The sequence below is a fragment of the Ursus arctos genome, unplaced genomic scaffold, assembly GCF_023065955.2.
Source record: "Ursus arctos isolate Adak ecotype North America unplaced genomic scaffold, UrsArc2.0 scaffold_1, whole genome shotgun sequence".
In the NCBI taxonomy this organism is placed as follows: domain Eukaryota; kingdom Metazoa; phylum Chordata; class Mammalia; order Carnivora; family Ursidae; genus Ursus; species Ursus arctos.
This window is the reverse complement of record NW_026622763.1, coordinates 10,276,342-10,290,330: the sequence shown is the minus strand read 5'-3', so window position 1 is coordinate 10,290,330 and position 13,989 is coordinate 10,276,342. Positions and strand designations below refer to the sequence as shown.

At 39.1% G+C, this 13,989-nt stretch overlaps 1 protein-coding gene and 1 pseudogene across 22 annotated transcripts in view; both read right to left on the bottom strand.

The window, feature by feature from the left end:
- CLASP1 (cytoplasmic linker associated protein 1) overlaps nucleotides 1-13,989 on the bottom strand; it is a 265,789-nt gene that overhangs the window by 84,719 nt on the left and 167,081 nt on the right. For all 22 annotated transcript variants that reach the window (XM_057317072.1, XM_057317077.1, XM_044388297.3 and 19 more), the window contains one exon: nucleotides 1,891-1,995. In XM_057317072.1, the coding sequence (XP_057173055.1) occupies nucleotides 1,891-1,995 (105 nt within the window). The remainder of the gene's footprint in view (nucleotides 1-1,890; nucleotides 1,996-13,989) is intronic.
- LOC113263471 (40S ribosomal protein S24-like) lies at nucleotides 6,661-13,987 on the bottom strand (annotated as a pseudogene).

Sequence of the window (13,989 nt, the reverse complement as noted above, 5' to 3'; positions counted from 1 at the left end):
CTGGTGCTCACCACATAGCAAGTGCTCAATAAACATCATCAATTCAAAGAAACTGCTACTAACTCGTTTCACCTGAATGTCCTATGCCAAATCCCCAAATATTTAAATATTAATCTTCACATATTTAAATCCTCAAATATTTAAAATATGCTGTTAAGCGCCCTAAATCTAATGTTCATGAAATCTACTTACTATTATACCAGGACTATGAATGCTAGTTTTATATCTACGTTTGTAAAACATATAAATATGTTCATATTTACTTCCAATTAAAATAATTTTTAAAATACTTTATTTATATGTCTCAGTTAGAGGTCCAGTCTTGATTATTTGCTGGTGTGGTCTCCCTCCCTGTGAGTGGAATTTATTGAGTAAAGTAAAACTGAAGATTTTTAAAGTGGAGCCCTAAGACAGGGTGCAGTATTTCTCAAGACTGAAGAATTAAAGCTCTATCCTTGCCCTCACCCCCACTATAGAAGTAATGTAGTCTTCACCACCTCCTAAGCAGGAACCTCTGCAGAGTCCAATGCCAATAAACAGCAGACATAAGGAAATGTAAAGTACTGTTCAATCTTCCCTCTCCAAGAAAGGAAGTAACACTGCACACAGCGAAAGAGCTAGACGTTTTTTGTTAAACTTAATTTTAACACACTAAGCCATATTTTGAGTCTTGAACATCTTTGTCAAGAAAAATTTCTCTGCAAGAAGACCTGACTCATATTTATGAGGTCATGACTAGAGTATTATATCCATCTGTGACTCCAGGCATCACTAGGGTTCAACAGAATAACCGGAGCCAGGATCCTGTTCCCAAGGTAGAAGCTGCTGGGCTACATACAGATGCACAACCTATGTCGTGTTGTATACACCTGTGTGATACACCAGAAGCATGCGTTCCTGCATCAGACAAGCCTGGCAGCAACGTACCACCAATGTTACACTTTCTTTTCAGAAAGGTATTACCCCTGTTTAACATGAGGCCTAGAGTTACCAGAGGGACATGGGAGAGTATGTGAATTCACAAGGAGCTGAGATTCTAAATACTAAGGAAGGAGAACCTAGGTTTGGCCACAGACTCTCTACATGAGCCGGACAGCTCCTAGGGCCACAGAGGAGGCAGACACATATGGGCTGGGGAGTGCTGTGCGGAGGGACCGTGTGCAGCTCCCAGGGAAGGGGAGCCTTCCTCCACCACACTCACCCTGCCCGGGAGAACTCGGACAGCCAGCTCTATGGACACAGGGAGCGGGGGGCTCGAAGGCAAGTGTGGCTGGGAAGTGAGACACCAGGGTGGTTCCTAAGAGCGATCTGAATACACTCCTTCCATCTGTGGCTGCTTTCATGGCCGATGCTAACAAGCCAAGTGACTCAACATGTACAGACAAGCAGTAATGGAAGCGAGAGCAGCTGGGCAAAGCGGGAGCCCACACTGGCAGGAAGAGAAGAGCAGGCTGCAAATGTCAGAACACAGGGTTAATGGGGAGAGCTTTTAATGGATTTGCTTATTACCACTGAAAGAGAACTCCACGTTAAAATGATCCCCAGGTACTGCTCTTAAATTACATCAGAGGGAGTCCTTATCAACAGTAAAATGGGTCACAGCCCAGGTAGGTCTCAATTTGAGATGCTTGAGGAAAGGGAGAGAAACCACATTTTAATGTTTAATGCTTAATAATACAAAATTTAAATCACCTGGCAAGGAGACAAAAGTATCCTGGAATATTCCATGTTGTAAGCTTACCCAACAAACATCAAGACTACTCACAGCAGCTTAGAGCCACACAAATGTGTTTTTCCCCTGAAGTAATGAAAATACTATCAATTTTTCAACCGTAGAGTGGGCTGTTGAACAAAACAGAGATAATAGAGAGTATAAAATATACTTCTTACGCTGGGACTGTGAAACCACTTTGGCGCGACTGCGGCCTCGATTGTCAGGTGTGGTGGTGACACTGGTGGCGCTCCCGGAGCTCTGCCGTCGCGTGCGGATCCGACCTGGAAGATGCAGCAAAAACGGTGTTTCCATCATGTTTTCAATCAGTGTGACCTTCTCAAGGAAACCACCCACACCACGAACAAGCGGCACTAACTGGGCCATCTGCAGGGGCGCGGGTCTTCCTCATGTGCGGTCCTGACCCAGTTCCCTGTGAGCACATGCATGCACACTCGATCTGCACACTCAAGTTCTACAGATATGTTAGCAACTCCAGAGAGTGAGTCATGAACCTGGACGGTGCTTCTGTTACAAGTATTCTAGCATTTTATATTTTCTGATAAGGAGGTGATAACCATTTGAGGATTTTTTTCCACAATTTTTTTTCACATTAAACTCTCTTTTTATTATCTACAAATCTGTCAAACTTCCAAAGGCAGAAAATATTAGCTATCATCTTACGAAAAATACTACAGAAAAAAAGAGTAAATGCAAAGCAAAGCAAAACAAAACACCACAAAAAAACAAAAAACAAAACCCTTAACTCAGCAATCAACAAAAGCTATAGCACCCTGGAGAATAAATGTGTTTTGACATGTAGCATTAAACTTCTATTTTAAAGCATGTATGCCAACAAGTTTCTAGGCTGCAAAAGATGAAGATAGAATCAGTATTATAGGAGTAGCGAGAGCGAGAACTTAAAAATAATACAATGTCATAGGCATTTATGGAAAAAATTTGCCATTGTAAGTAAAGCAATCTGTTAACTCCCATTATTAAACCATGAAACCACAGAAACAAAAATGAACTCAGAAATGCAAAATCATTGATGATCAGATTGGTATGGTTAGAGATTAAACTTTTTAAAATTCAGGGCTTCTTTGGTTTCGGGTGGGCACAAAATGCCTCTCCTGCAATAATTCAATCAGAATAGCAATCTGACATGGAAAACACAAACCAATGGAACACGCACTGGCATCTCACATTGCTCAAAACCACTTCTACCTCATCACTGAAGAAAGCTTACAGAAAAGGAATACAGGAGAACAAATCCTAAGGCTTGAAAAAGGTTTAAGAAAGGGAGGTAAGGAGCAATAAAAGCACTGCATTAAGAAAAAAAAATTAAAACTAGAAAGGATCAATAACTTCTAATAGTTCAAGCAAAAAACATAGTTCAAACAAATCCTAGAATCTACTAAGAGCTATATATATGGTATTATACTAAAAGCCGTGTATGTGTGAACTCGGAATCCTCGTAAGAACATACAATTATTCCCATACTACAGACGAGGAAAGAGAGAAACAGGGATTCATTATTTTGTCTAAGGCCACACCACTGGTTTAGTTACCTGTGCCTGCCTGGGTGGCTGCCTGGCTGGCCTATGAGTGAGAACATTTCACTTTCCTAAGGAAGTCACCAAGCTAAATGAAGGCAGCCACCAAGGCAAAGTGAACATGAAAAACCACCTGAATCTCACTTCCTATTTTAAATTTACTGTAAAACATTTAAGTCACAAAAAGATATTTTAAATGAACATCCATACCCATTCAGCTTAAAAAAGAAAAATCTTTGCTAACGACGCTGTACCCCCTACTTTCCTCAACGTTTGGTAACCTGATCCTAAACTCAGCATTCATCATCTCCTTGCATTTCTTTAAACTTTTAATACAGTTGTATAACCATGAAACAGAAAGCATTAGTTTATAGATTTTAAATGCTTTTAATTATATCGTAGGGTATATATTTTTAATAAAACACTGTTTTGCTCAACATTTTATTTGTGAGGTCACTTACGGAAATGATTTTTCTGTAGGAGGTAAAGGAGAGATCCATTTTATTTTTTCTATATGACTAACCAATGTCCAAATAAATTTTCCTAACCCCTTTCTTACTGATCTACAAAGCCATCTTTTGTCATCTACCAAGTACTTAAATACATATGTAGGCTTGTTTCTCAATTGTCTAGTCTGTCCCATTGTTCCACATGTCCACACCAGTCCAACATCAAAATGTGATAAGCTTAAAAAAAAACCAAAAACTTGCTAATTGGAAATCAACACATTTTTTCCTAAGGCCTTTGTTCTCTTCCACATGCACCTAAGATACAGTTTAAAAGACCTGTTGAAATCTTAACTGGAATTACGTGGAATGCAGGATTAATTTGAGGGATGGGGGCAGAGGAGCAAGGGTAAGACAGCTTTGTGATACTGATCTTTCCACATTTTTTCCTTTATTTCACTTTCTTCAATGTCTTCCTTAATAAAGCTTTATAATTTTTTCTAAAAGTCTTAATTTTTACACTTATTCAAAGGTGCCTTATTTTTATGATACACTGTATTTTATTAAATTGTATTTTCTAACTTCTTGACAAATGTGAATGTAATTAAAATTTATATTTTGATCTTAGTTCTGGGAACCTTGCTAAACTTCTGTTAATTCCACTAACTTGTATGTAGATTATCTGGAGTTATGTAAATAGAATACCATCTACAAACAAGACTTCAGTTTTTTCCCTTCAAATTATACCCTTTCATTTCTCTGCCTTTATCCCGCTGTCTCGGACATGTAGTCCACAACTACATGGGTAGGCTTTGTTACTTTGAGCCACATTGAGAAAAAAAAATTCTGGAATTTCACAAAAAGTAGGATATTTCAACAACGAAGAAAACTCCTTTATATTCCTAATTGCTAAGAATCTGCCAAAATGTTTGTTGGATTTTTTTATGTTTTCTCTGCATCTTCTAAGAGGATTCTTCCCTTAAATGTGCTGAGCTCCATCAGGAAGTTTCTGAGCTATTAAACCTGAGATAAACTCCCGTGCTCACAACGTACACATTCACATACTATATCTCAACTACCTTCCCCGGTTTAGTGCTAAGGCTATGTCAGCTGCATTAAGGAGGGAAGCATTCCCACTTTCTCTTCTTGGGAGTTTATGGCAGACTAGGATTATCCAATTCCTCATACAATTTGTATTTCTTAATCCTGTGTAGTGAATGCTCAATTCCTATTTCATTAACTTGTACTCTTATCTTTATTATTTCTTTCCTACTCTCCTTTGGGTTTATTCTGTTCTTTTTCTAACAAATTGGAAACAACGTCCTAATTGTTTCTCTTCTAATATAAACTTAAGGCTATGAATTTCCCTCTAAGCACTGCTTTTGCGTCATCCCAAAAGGAATGATATGTAGTTCAACATAATGTCTTGCTTTTAAAAAAATATTTTTTCTAGATCTCATTTGTTCATGTTTTGCTTTGGAGAAGTAAGTTGGATCTGTACTTCACACTTTACACCAAGAAAAACAGCAAATGAACCTACGATTAAAATGTAAAACATGAAACCATAAAAGTTCTAAAGGAAAACATAAGAGAAATCCTTTGTAACTTGTTATGGAAAAGTCCATTCTAGCTATGACTTAAAATTAAAAGCCATTAGAAGATCGGTAAGTCTGACCACTTTTTTTTTTTTTTTTTTTTTTTTTTTTTTTGTAAAATCTCAGTATGACAAGAAGAAAACTATGAGCAAGTTAAAGAAAATGACAAATTGGGAAAAATTATTTACAATTCATACCACAGAGGGCTAATTTCCTTAACACATAAAAGGTTTCTAGGAATCAACAAGAAGTCCACCAACCAGTAGTGTGCTGGTAAATGTTTAACAACTGGCAGGAGGGGGAAGGTTCCTACAGATTTGTGTAATTATTTCCACCATGGTGGAATTATTTCTCTGGTGTAATTATTTCCACCATGGCCAATTTCTGGTTACTGACATGAAATCAACCAGATTACAAAATGTCTGAAAATTTAACAATTGGCTGTTATGAAATAGTTCAAGACAGCTCCAGGACACCACTACCACAACCCAATAAAAAATAGACAAAAGCTAGGAAGACAGTTAACAAACAACAGAAATTACTCTTGAGTGTATGAAATATTGTTCAGCCTCACTCAGGAAGAAAAAAAATTAAAATGACATTAAGAATGCCATTTATCTATCACCTATCAGAGTGGCAAAAATCTAAGAATGTGCTAATATTCTAGCATGTAGGAAAAGAGGCCTTCTCCTTCATTGTTGCTGTTGGTGGAAATAAGTACAGCCCCTATAGAAAGCTAATTGGCAATACTGATCACAATTACAAATGCACACACTTTTTAATCCAACAATTCCACTTTAGGTAGTTTATTTAACCATATACTTGTACCCACGCACAATGATGTATATAAAAGGTTATTCATGGCAGCATTGTTTGTAATAGCAAAACTCTGGAAATAATTCCAATGTCTATCAATATCAGACTGTCTGGTTAAGGTAATCCACATAGCAGAATGCAGCACACTAGTAATCAAGAATGAGGATGTCCTCTCTAATCTAAATGGAAGAATCTTATCATATGTTAAGTGAAAATAATCAAGATGCAGAATAGTGTGCATAAATATGCTATCTTTTATGTTTAAAGGGGAGAAGATATGATTTTTATAATGCTTCTATATGCCAAGAAACTCTTGACAGAAATGAAACGAAAAGTTGTAAGACTGGTGTCAAAGCAAAAGAGTTGATAACTAGGCAAATGAAAAGATGGGAGGGAAACTTTTGTGTACCTCCTCCTATTTTCTGAGTTTTGAACTATATGAACGTATTACATATATATATATATATATATATATATATATATATATATAATGAACGTATTACATATATATATATATATATATATTTCATAGCAGATACATAAAAGTTCTTAGTTTATTAATCCTCTCATGAAAAATCTGCAAAATCACCACAGATAAAGTCACTGCAGAATCTTTATCCCTTCTGTTGTCCAATCTCCAGCTCACTTCTTTTTGCCAGCACCAACATTGGTTTTTACAGTCCCTGACTTTCTTCACTCTGTTCTTATGTTCCTCTTGCTGTTTTCTTGATGTCTTTTTCTTCTCATACAGGCCATGTCTCGCAAGTCTATGTTTGGGTTCATTTTTCTTTGCATAATCCAAGGAATCATAAATCGTGCCAAAGCCCACTGTCTTGCCACCACCAAAATGGGTTCTGATTCCAAATACAAAGATGACATCTGATGTGGTCTCGTACATTTTGGCTAGTTTTTCCCGAATTTCTGTCTTAGGTACCATTGCCTCTCTGGGATGAAGAACATCAGTGACCTCTGTTTCCACTGAAATAATAGGTTGGTCATGAACTTCCTGGTCTGGATAGTTACTATGTCATTCATGATGCCAGCTGAGCCTCAAGCAGCCACGGAGGAAAAGAGCTAGAAGTTCATATTTTTATATATCACTCACTATGACAGTGAATTTGCAAATGCCTTTTAGTGTACTTTGAGGCTATTTTCATTAACCATTAAAATTCAGGACTATTACATCTTTGTGATCTACTAACTTTTATTATATAGCAATCCTCTATATCTCTAAGTAAAGGTTTGCCTTATTTTTTGTCTGTTATTAATAGATTTTCAACAACTTTTACTATGTATTTCTTACACTTTGTCTTTTATTCTACCTGCAGCCTTATATTTTAGGTTTTTCCCTTTAAATATCACATAGCTGGATCTTTAAAAACAAGCAAGTCTAACAATCTTTCTATTGGAACTGGAAAGTTTATCTCATGTGAGCTTATTTTTACCATCTTATGTCATGCTTATTTGTCTTTTCATTTTTCTTTTAGCCTCTGTTGTTTCCTTCTTTTGTCTTAATTTAAGGTTATGCTTTACTATCTTTTAAGATAACGGTCTCACAGATTAAAATAACATTATCAAAAACACAGCTTTAATAAATCATACTTTTGGGGAGATGGGAGTTTTAAAATCTCTCTCTTTTTAAACTTTTCATTTTGAGGAAATTGTAGATTCTGATACAGCTGTAAAATGGAACACAGAGGGAGCCCATGTGCTCTTTACGCAGATTCCCTCTACCATAGCATCTTAAAAAATTGCAGTGCAGGGGCGCCTGGGTGGCTCAGTCGTTGGGCGTCTGCCTTCAGCTCAGGGTGTGATCCCAGGGTTCTGGGATCAAGTCCACATCGGGCTCCCTGCTCTGCTGAGAGCCCGCTGCTTCTTCTCCCACTCCCCCTGCTTGTGTTCCCTCTCTCGCTGGCTATCTCTCTCTGTCAAATAAATAAGTAAAATCTTTAAAACAAAAGACAACAAAACTGCAGTGCAAAATCAGAAGCAGGACATGGATGGTGACGTGCTCCATCCATCTTATCCAGATTTCCCCAGTTTTATTTGTATGTAAACTCTGGCTTTCCTTTGTGGGTAGTCTCTGTCTCTCTGGCTGCTTTAATACGTTCTTTTTCAAGCTGTGGTGTTCTGCCATCTCATCATTTGTCTTTCTGTCTTGCTTGGGATTTGCTGGGTTATTTGAGTCTGTGGTTTAGTGTCTTTCATTGATTCTGGAGAATTCCCAGCCATCACCTCTTCAAATATGTCTCTGCCTCATTCTCTCTTCGTTAAATGTCTGCACCATCTTCCACATAACTTTATATCTTTGTCATATTTCACAACTCTATCTTTTGCACTGTACTCTGGATAGTGTGTCTTCATTCCTGTCTTGAATTCATGAATTCTCTCCTCAGCTATGATGATTCCGGGTTGCTCAATTTACCCACTGAGTTAATTTTAATAGTTTATTATATTTTCATTTTTAGAAGATCCATTTATTCTTCAAAACCTACTTGGTCACTCTTTATAGTCTCTTACTCCTTTGCTTGTCTTCCCAAAATTTATTTTTATTTCTTTAAATATTAAGACAATGAAGTGATTCCTTTTCTTGGAACTTTATAGGAATTCTTTAAGATCCAGACTGAAGTTGTATTCTTCCAACAAGGATTTATGTTAGTTTCTGCTAGTGTCTTGTGGACACAAGCAATCCACAGCCACTTTAATATGATTTATCTATGTGGGTTTGCAGACCACAAAATGTAAATTCTCATCCAAAAACTGCATGAAGGTGCAATTTATGGTTGCAAACTCTCAGGGAAGATTACTCCCCCACTGTACCCAGTATCAAGGTTGAGAAATCGGCAAAAATTCCCTCTTAGTTTAGTGAAGTTAACTTCCTGTTCATCAGTGATAATCAGGTCTTGGGTGGGCTCCACTTTTCCTCTTGTCCTTCATATCCTGCATACCCATCTCAGGAAATGCCTAACATCATCTCTGACATTCAGCCAAAAACCTCAGGGTGCAAACCAGCTTTTACCCTCACCTGCTAGGGTTCCTAGTAAGTCTGGAGATATGCAGGTTCATGGCCTTTATCCCAGATCAGTGATGTGTTCTCAATGAAGAGCACCATTCAGGCTACTGAATTCTACAGTATTGCAGAAATGCAAGTTTCTTATTTCTTTTAAACATCTAACTGTAATTATTTCATATTACATAAAAGATCCTAAAGTCCTGAAGGATTAAATATGTTTGTATTCTTTTCTTCTGCTGCTTCTCACTCATTATAGATGTAATTATGGATTATGAGCTCACATTTGGCATGTTTTAATCTGTGGGAGTCCTGAGGAACCAGATTTGAGTGCCTTCCTCTATAGAAGTTCACTGCTCCTGTCCAGCACCTTTGGGGGCTATAAACCCAGACCACTTTAATTTATCAAGCTGGGGTTTCCCAGATGCCACAGATAATGAGAACTGAAACCACAACTTACGTGAGAAGAGAGTTCAGTTACACATGAGGGGAGACTGTTTTTCCCCCCTCTGGCTAGGACACAGTCAAGAGATACCACGTCAACCTGAAGATAAAGAGGTTTTGTTCCTAGTACACCTTTTCATGGATCTATTGCACCTTGACAATGCTGGCTCGATGCCAACCTTACCTCTCACCTGGGGGGAGCACAACAGCTGTTTCTTGTCTGCCGCAGGGACTCACCTGAGTCACTAAGACCTCAGGCACCCTTAGAATCAATTCTGGGGAGTGAAAAGGGCCTCTGTTGTGCTGTACTCAGATACAGATTTCTTTTGTAAGGAGAGGGTTTGTATGTTTATTTTCACTATATTAATTTGGTGACATTACTCTAAGTGTCTATATACGTTTTAAAGAGATTATATAAAATACTCCATGGTCTTTAAGAAAAACAAAGTCTATTCAGTAAATGCAACAAAGAGTAAAAATATACTTCAGTTCTACATTATGACCTGTTAACATTCATATTCATTCATACTGTGTTATGACAGAAACAAAGTAGACATGAAAGAAAAAAATGTACATAAGAGAAATAGAAGTAAGAGGTATTGAGGTATTAAAGAACTATCGAACAGAAAAAAAAAAAAAATTCTGGAGATGGGTAAGAAACAAACCCACCCATCCAAAGAAAAGCAGACCCAGAGAAAACAAAGACCTGGAAGACAGCAGCTTTTGACCTTCATGGAATGAAGACGGAACATCCATACCGAGTAGCTTTTTAAAAGAGGTGCTGAAGAATTTCTTTCAATCACACCACCATTCTCCTAGAAGAGCCCTCAAAATGGGAAATGAAACCTGTGCACCCAGTTTAACTTGCAAGCATGGTTCTCCTACATTCTGTCCAAGGCAATTAAAAAGTCACTTATCAGACAGCCTCACATCCCTAGGGTTTCTCTCCTCCTTATGTTTCAAAATTCCAGGCAATTCTCAATTTAGAGGTTATAATAAGATTAAAAGGTCTTGTAGGTAAATCTCCACTCATCACGCTGGAGCCTTCTGGCATACGTATCTGCTTTACAAACTCATAGCTTCGGGGCACAATTAAACCAACCTCTAGTCATACGTGGCAATTTTGATAAAATCAAAATTTGGGGAGTTGATTCCTTATAAATTCTGTTACCTACAAGTACCATTCCCCCAAAGGAACAACTTTCCTTGTGTTTTTTAAACATAAAACTAAAAGAACACTCTTTTACTCCGACGCATATTTTTTCACTGTGTAAAAAAGCCAATCACATAAATTCAGAGTTCTTGGATAAATACATAGTAATACCAAATGTTTTATGTCCCAATAAAACTGAACTAAAAATCTAAGTTCCTTTTCCTGAAGAGCAGACAAGGCTACATGGTTATTTTTACTTTGTAATCTTAAAAACCACCAATAGTTAAGCACGGCCTCTGACTTAATAACATAAGATCGTGTATTCTCTGAAATGATCAGTGAGTCATCAGTGCCCACAGGTCATTCAAGCCCAGTAACCCTTCATTTAAAATTCTGTGTTCTTGGGGCGCCTGGGTGGCACAGCGATTAAGCGTCTGCCTTTGGCTCAGGGCGTGATCCCAGAGTCCTGGGATCGAGCCCCACATCAGGCTCCTCTGCTAGGAGCCTGCTTCTTCCTCTCCCACTCCCCCTGCTTGTGTTCCCTCTCTTGCTGGCTGTCTCTATCTCTGTCGAATAAATAAATAAAAAATCTTTAAAACAAACAAACAAACAAACAAATAAATAAATAAAATTCTGTGTTCTGGCAAAAAAAAAAAATATGAATAGAGCATTTCCTAAACCATAGTAGCTAAAAGCCCCGAGTATTAGATGGGAGCGCACTCATTTCTCACAGCCCCAGCATCTTGTCACAGACCTTCCCACAAGTGGCAGAACCAACGACATCAATGCTTCCTTCGAAATCCTCCCAAATTATGCAAAGATAACCTGGAAATAAACTTCTGTCCACAGGATGGGCTTCTGTTGGTTCTTCACAAAAAAATATTTCCTGACTAGCTGTAAACGTGAAAAAGGCTACTTGATGGGTATGATAACTCCCAAAGGAGATGTATTTTCTCCGTCCCTACACTAATGAAGTGGCCAGAATTCAAATGCGCTGTCTGAATTTTGACTTTAGAGCATCCAACTATTGATTCCCAGTCCTATCTTTGTCTCCTACTGATGAAAGCACCTGTCTCTTCTGGTCTCAGGAACTAGACAGGAAAATACTTCACAGGCTTATTATTATTAACAAATTTTAAAAAGGCCCATAAGGATTCCAAAAATTCAGATAGGAAACTCAGGACAACGTGATATTGACTATTTACTGCAAGTCGTGGTATTTCCTGCCTTTTCCTAAGAACCGCGTGCGGCTTTTCTGAGTATGGCTAGGTTTCACTGCTTCACAGCCAGGGTGTCCTGGATGCACTGGCATCCGCAGACCCCCTGCACTGTGTCCTTTCCCTCTCATGGGCGCTCGAGGCCTGAAGGTCTGATGTCCTGCCCTTGACAGCCTGCACAGCCCTGGGGACGCAGAGGACAAGGCTCCCCAGCTCCCCTCACTAAGGCTGTCTTCCATTGGATTCTGAACCCTATACAACCAAGGGCTCCCATCTCATTCTCCCACCTTCCCTACTGGTAGAACCAGAAAGAGACGCCTCGTCCTTGGTCTCTGGCACAATAACTGAGTAGGCAATCTTCTGACCTTGCTCTGCACCAGTAAGAAGAAAACCGATAAAAAGAAAGAAAGGTGAAAAGTTCCTAGTGCTGGGGAGAACAGCAGGCTGATTTCAAGTCTGTCACACAGGTGTATGAAATAAGAGATCTGAAAAAAATACAGTCTCCCTTGGAACGTCTTCCCATTCCATCTACATTCCGGAATTCCACGCTCCACTCTTCTTCCATCTAGGCTGAAGAAATAACGCAGGATCGTTTCTTTGGGAAGGAGAAATGTACAATTACTCCTTATGGGCTAAAAAATGCAGAAAGTCACACCCAGCCCTAAGAGTCTGCTACTCTCACGAAGGAGTTCCTCATCATGACATAGGATTCTTGTCCATTTTTCATTTGGGGAACTTTCCACTTCTCACACTTGTCCGCCCCAAAGAACCACCTGAGGGGCTTACTGAAAATTCTGATTCCGTTGCTCCTTCCAAACTTAATCAGGATTTTCAGGGGGGAAGGACCCAGGACTCTGATCCTTTAGTAAGCTGCAGGTAATTCTTACGAGGAGGTTCAGTTTGAAGAACACTGCCTTGGGATTATGCTCATCTTTTTAAAAAAAATTCCATTCCTAATTTTTCCTTTATGAGTCCCTGAGGAAGTAATATGTTGATTAAAAGTACTGTGAACTGCACATATAAAGACAGAACCAGTCCACTTTGAAGGCTAGCCTTTTAGAATAGCTAAGTAATATATGCTAGTAAACTAGCAGCTCCTAATTGTTAAATCATTAGGCTGAGGGTTGGTGAGTCTAAGCCACTAAAGCAGATGAAGTTCCTCTAAATTTCAATTATTTGAGGTGTTATCCTGCTGTCCAGCTAGACTGTGCAAAGGGATGGTCTCATCTAGCATGTGCTAACCAAAGACCTGTACAGACTGAAATGGTTAGGTCTAAAAGTCAAAAGACAATGAAAAATCAGGAAGAACTTCTGGAGAGTGGCATAAAAAGAAACCAAGAGGATCTGGAGGCATGTGTTTCTTTCACCATGCTAGATCCCGTGAGTAGCGCAGAACACAGCACATGGAAGGCACTTAACACACGGCTGGCGAGCGGAAGAATGAGGGTCAATGAATGAACGGGGCATGTGTCAGTCAGTGGTACAAATAAAAATGACATCGTATAATTCAGCAGCATCTTTAGGGAAGAGAAAAGTGTTGTTTAAAATTTCTATAAATTACCTGGTAGAAAACCGTTACCAGCCTTTCACCTAAATAAATGACACTGAATTTATTTTCAAAACAGGAAAGGCAAATCCTGAGAGGCCCACAGAAGCACAAAAGTAAAGAGAAAGAAAGAGAAGGGAACGAGAGCTACGAAGCGGGTGCTTCGGGAGTAATAATATGTGAGACGAGCAGCCCACAGGGCGGTAGCACACAACATCTTGGCGATGCCCCTCCCCGGGGTGGGCTGGGCGCCGGAAACCACGTACAGCACACGTGAGTGACAAATTCACCAGAACCACGACAGAACAAGGAAGGAGAGAACTCAGGTTGAGGGAAGGCAAAGAGCCGGGGAAACAGAATGAGGAAGAAGAGTGGGGGGAACGTGCAACGTGTCATGCAGGGACCTCGGTGAGGACGAGTGGGCACCAGGCAACACTCAGTGAGCACAGAGGACGGGTGAAGGCGAGACACACCTCAATCACAGAAACAAACCGC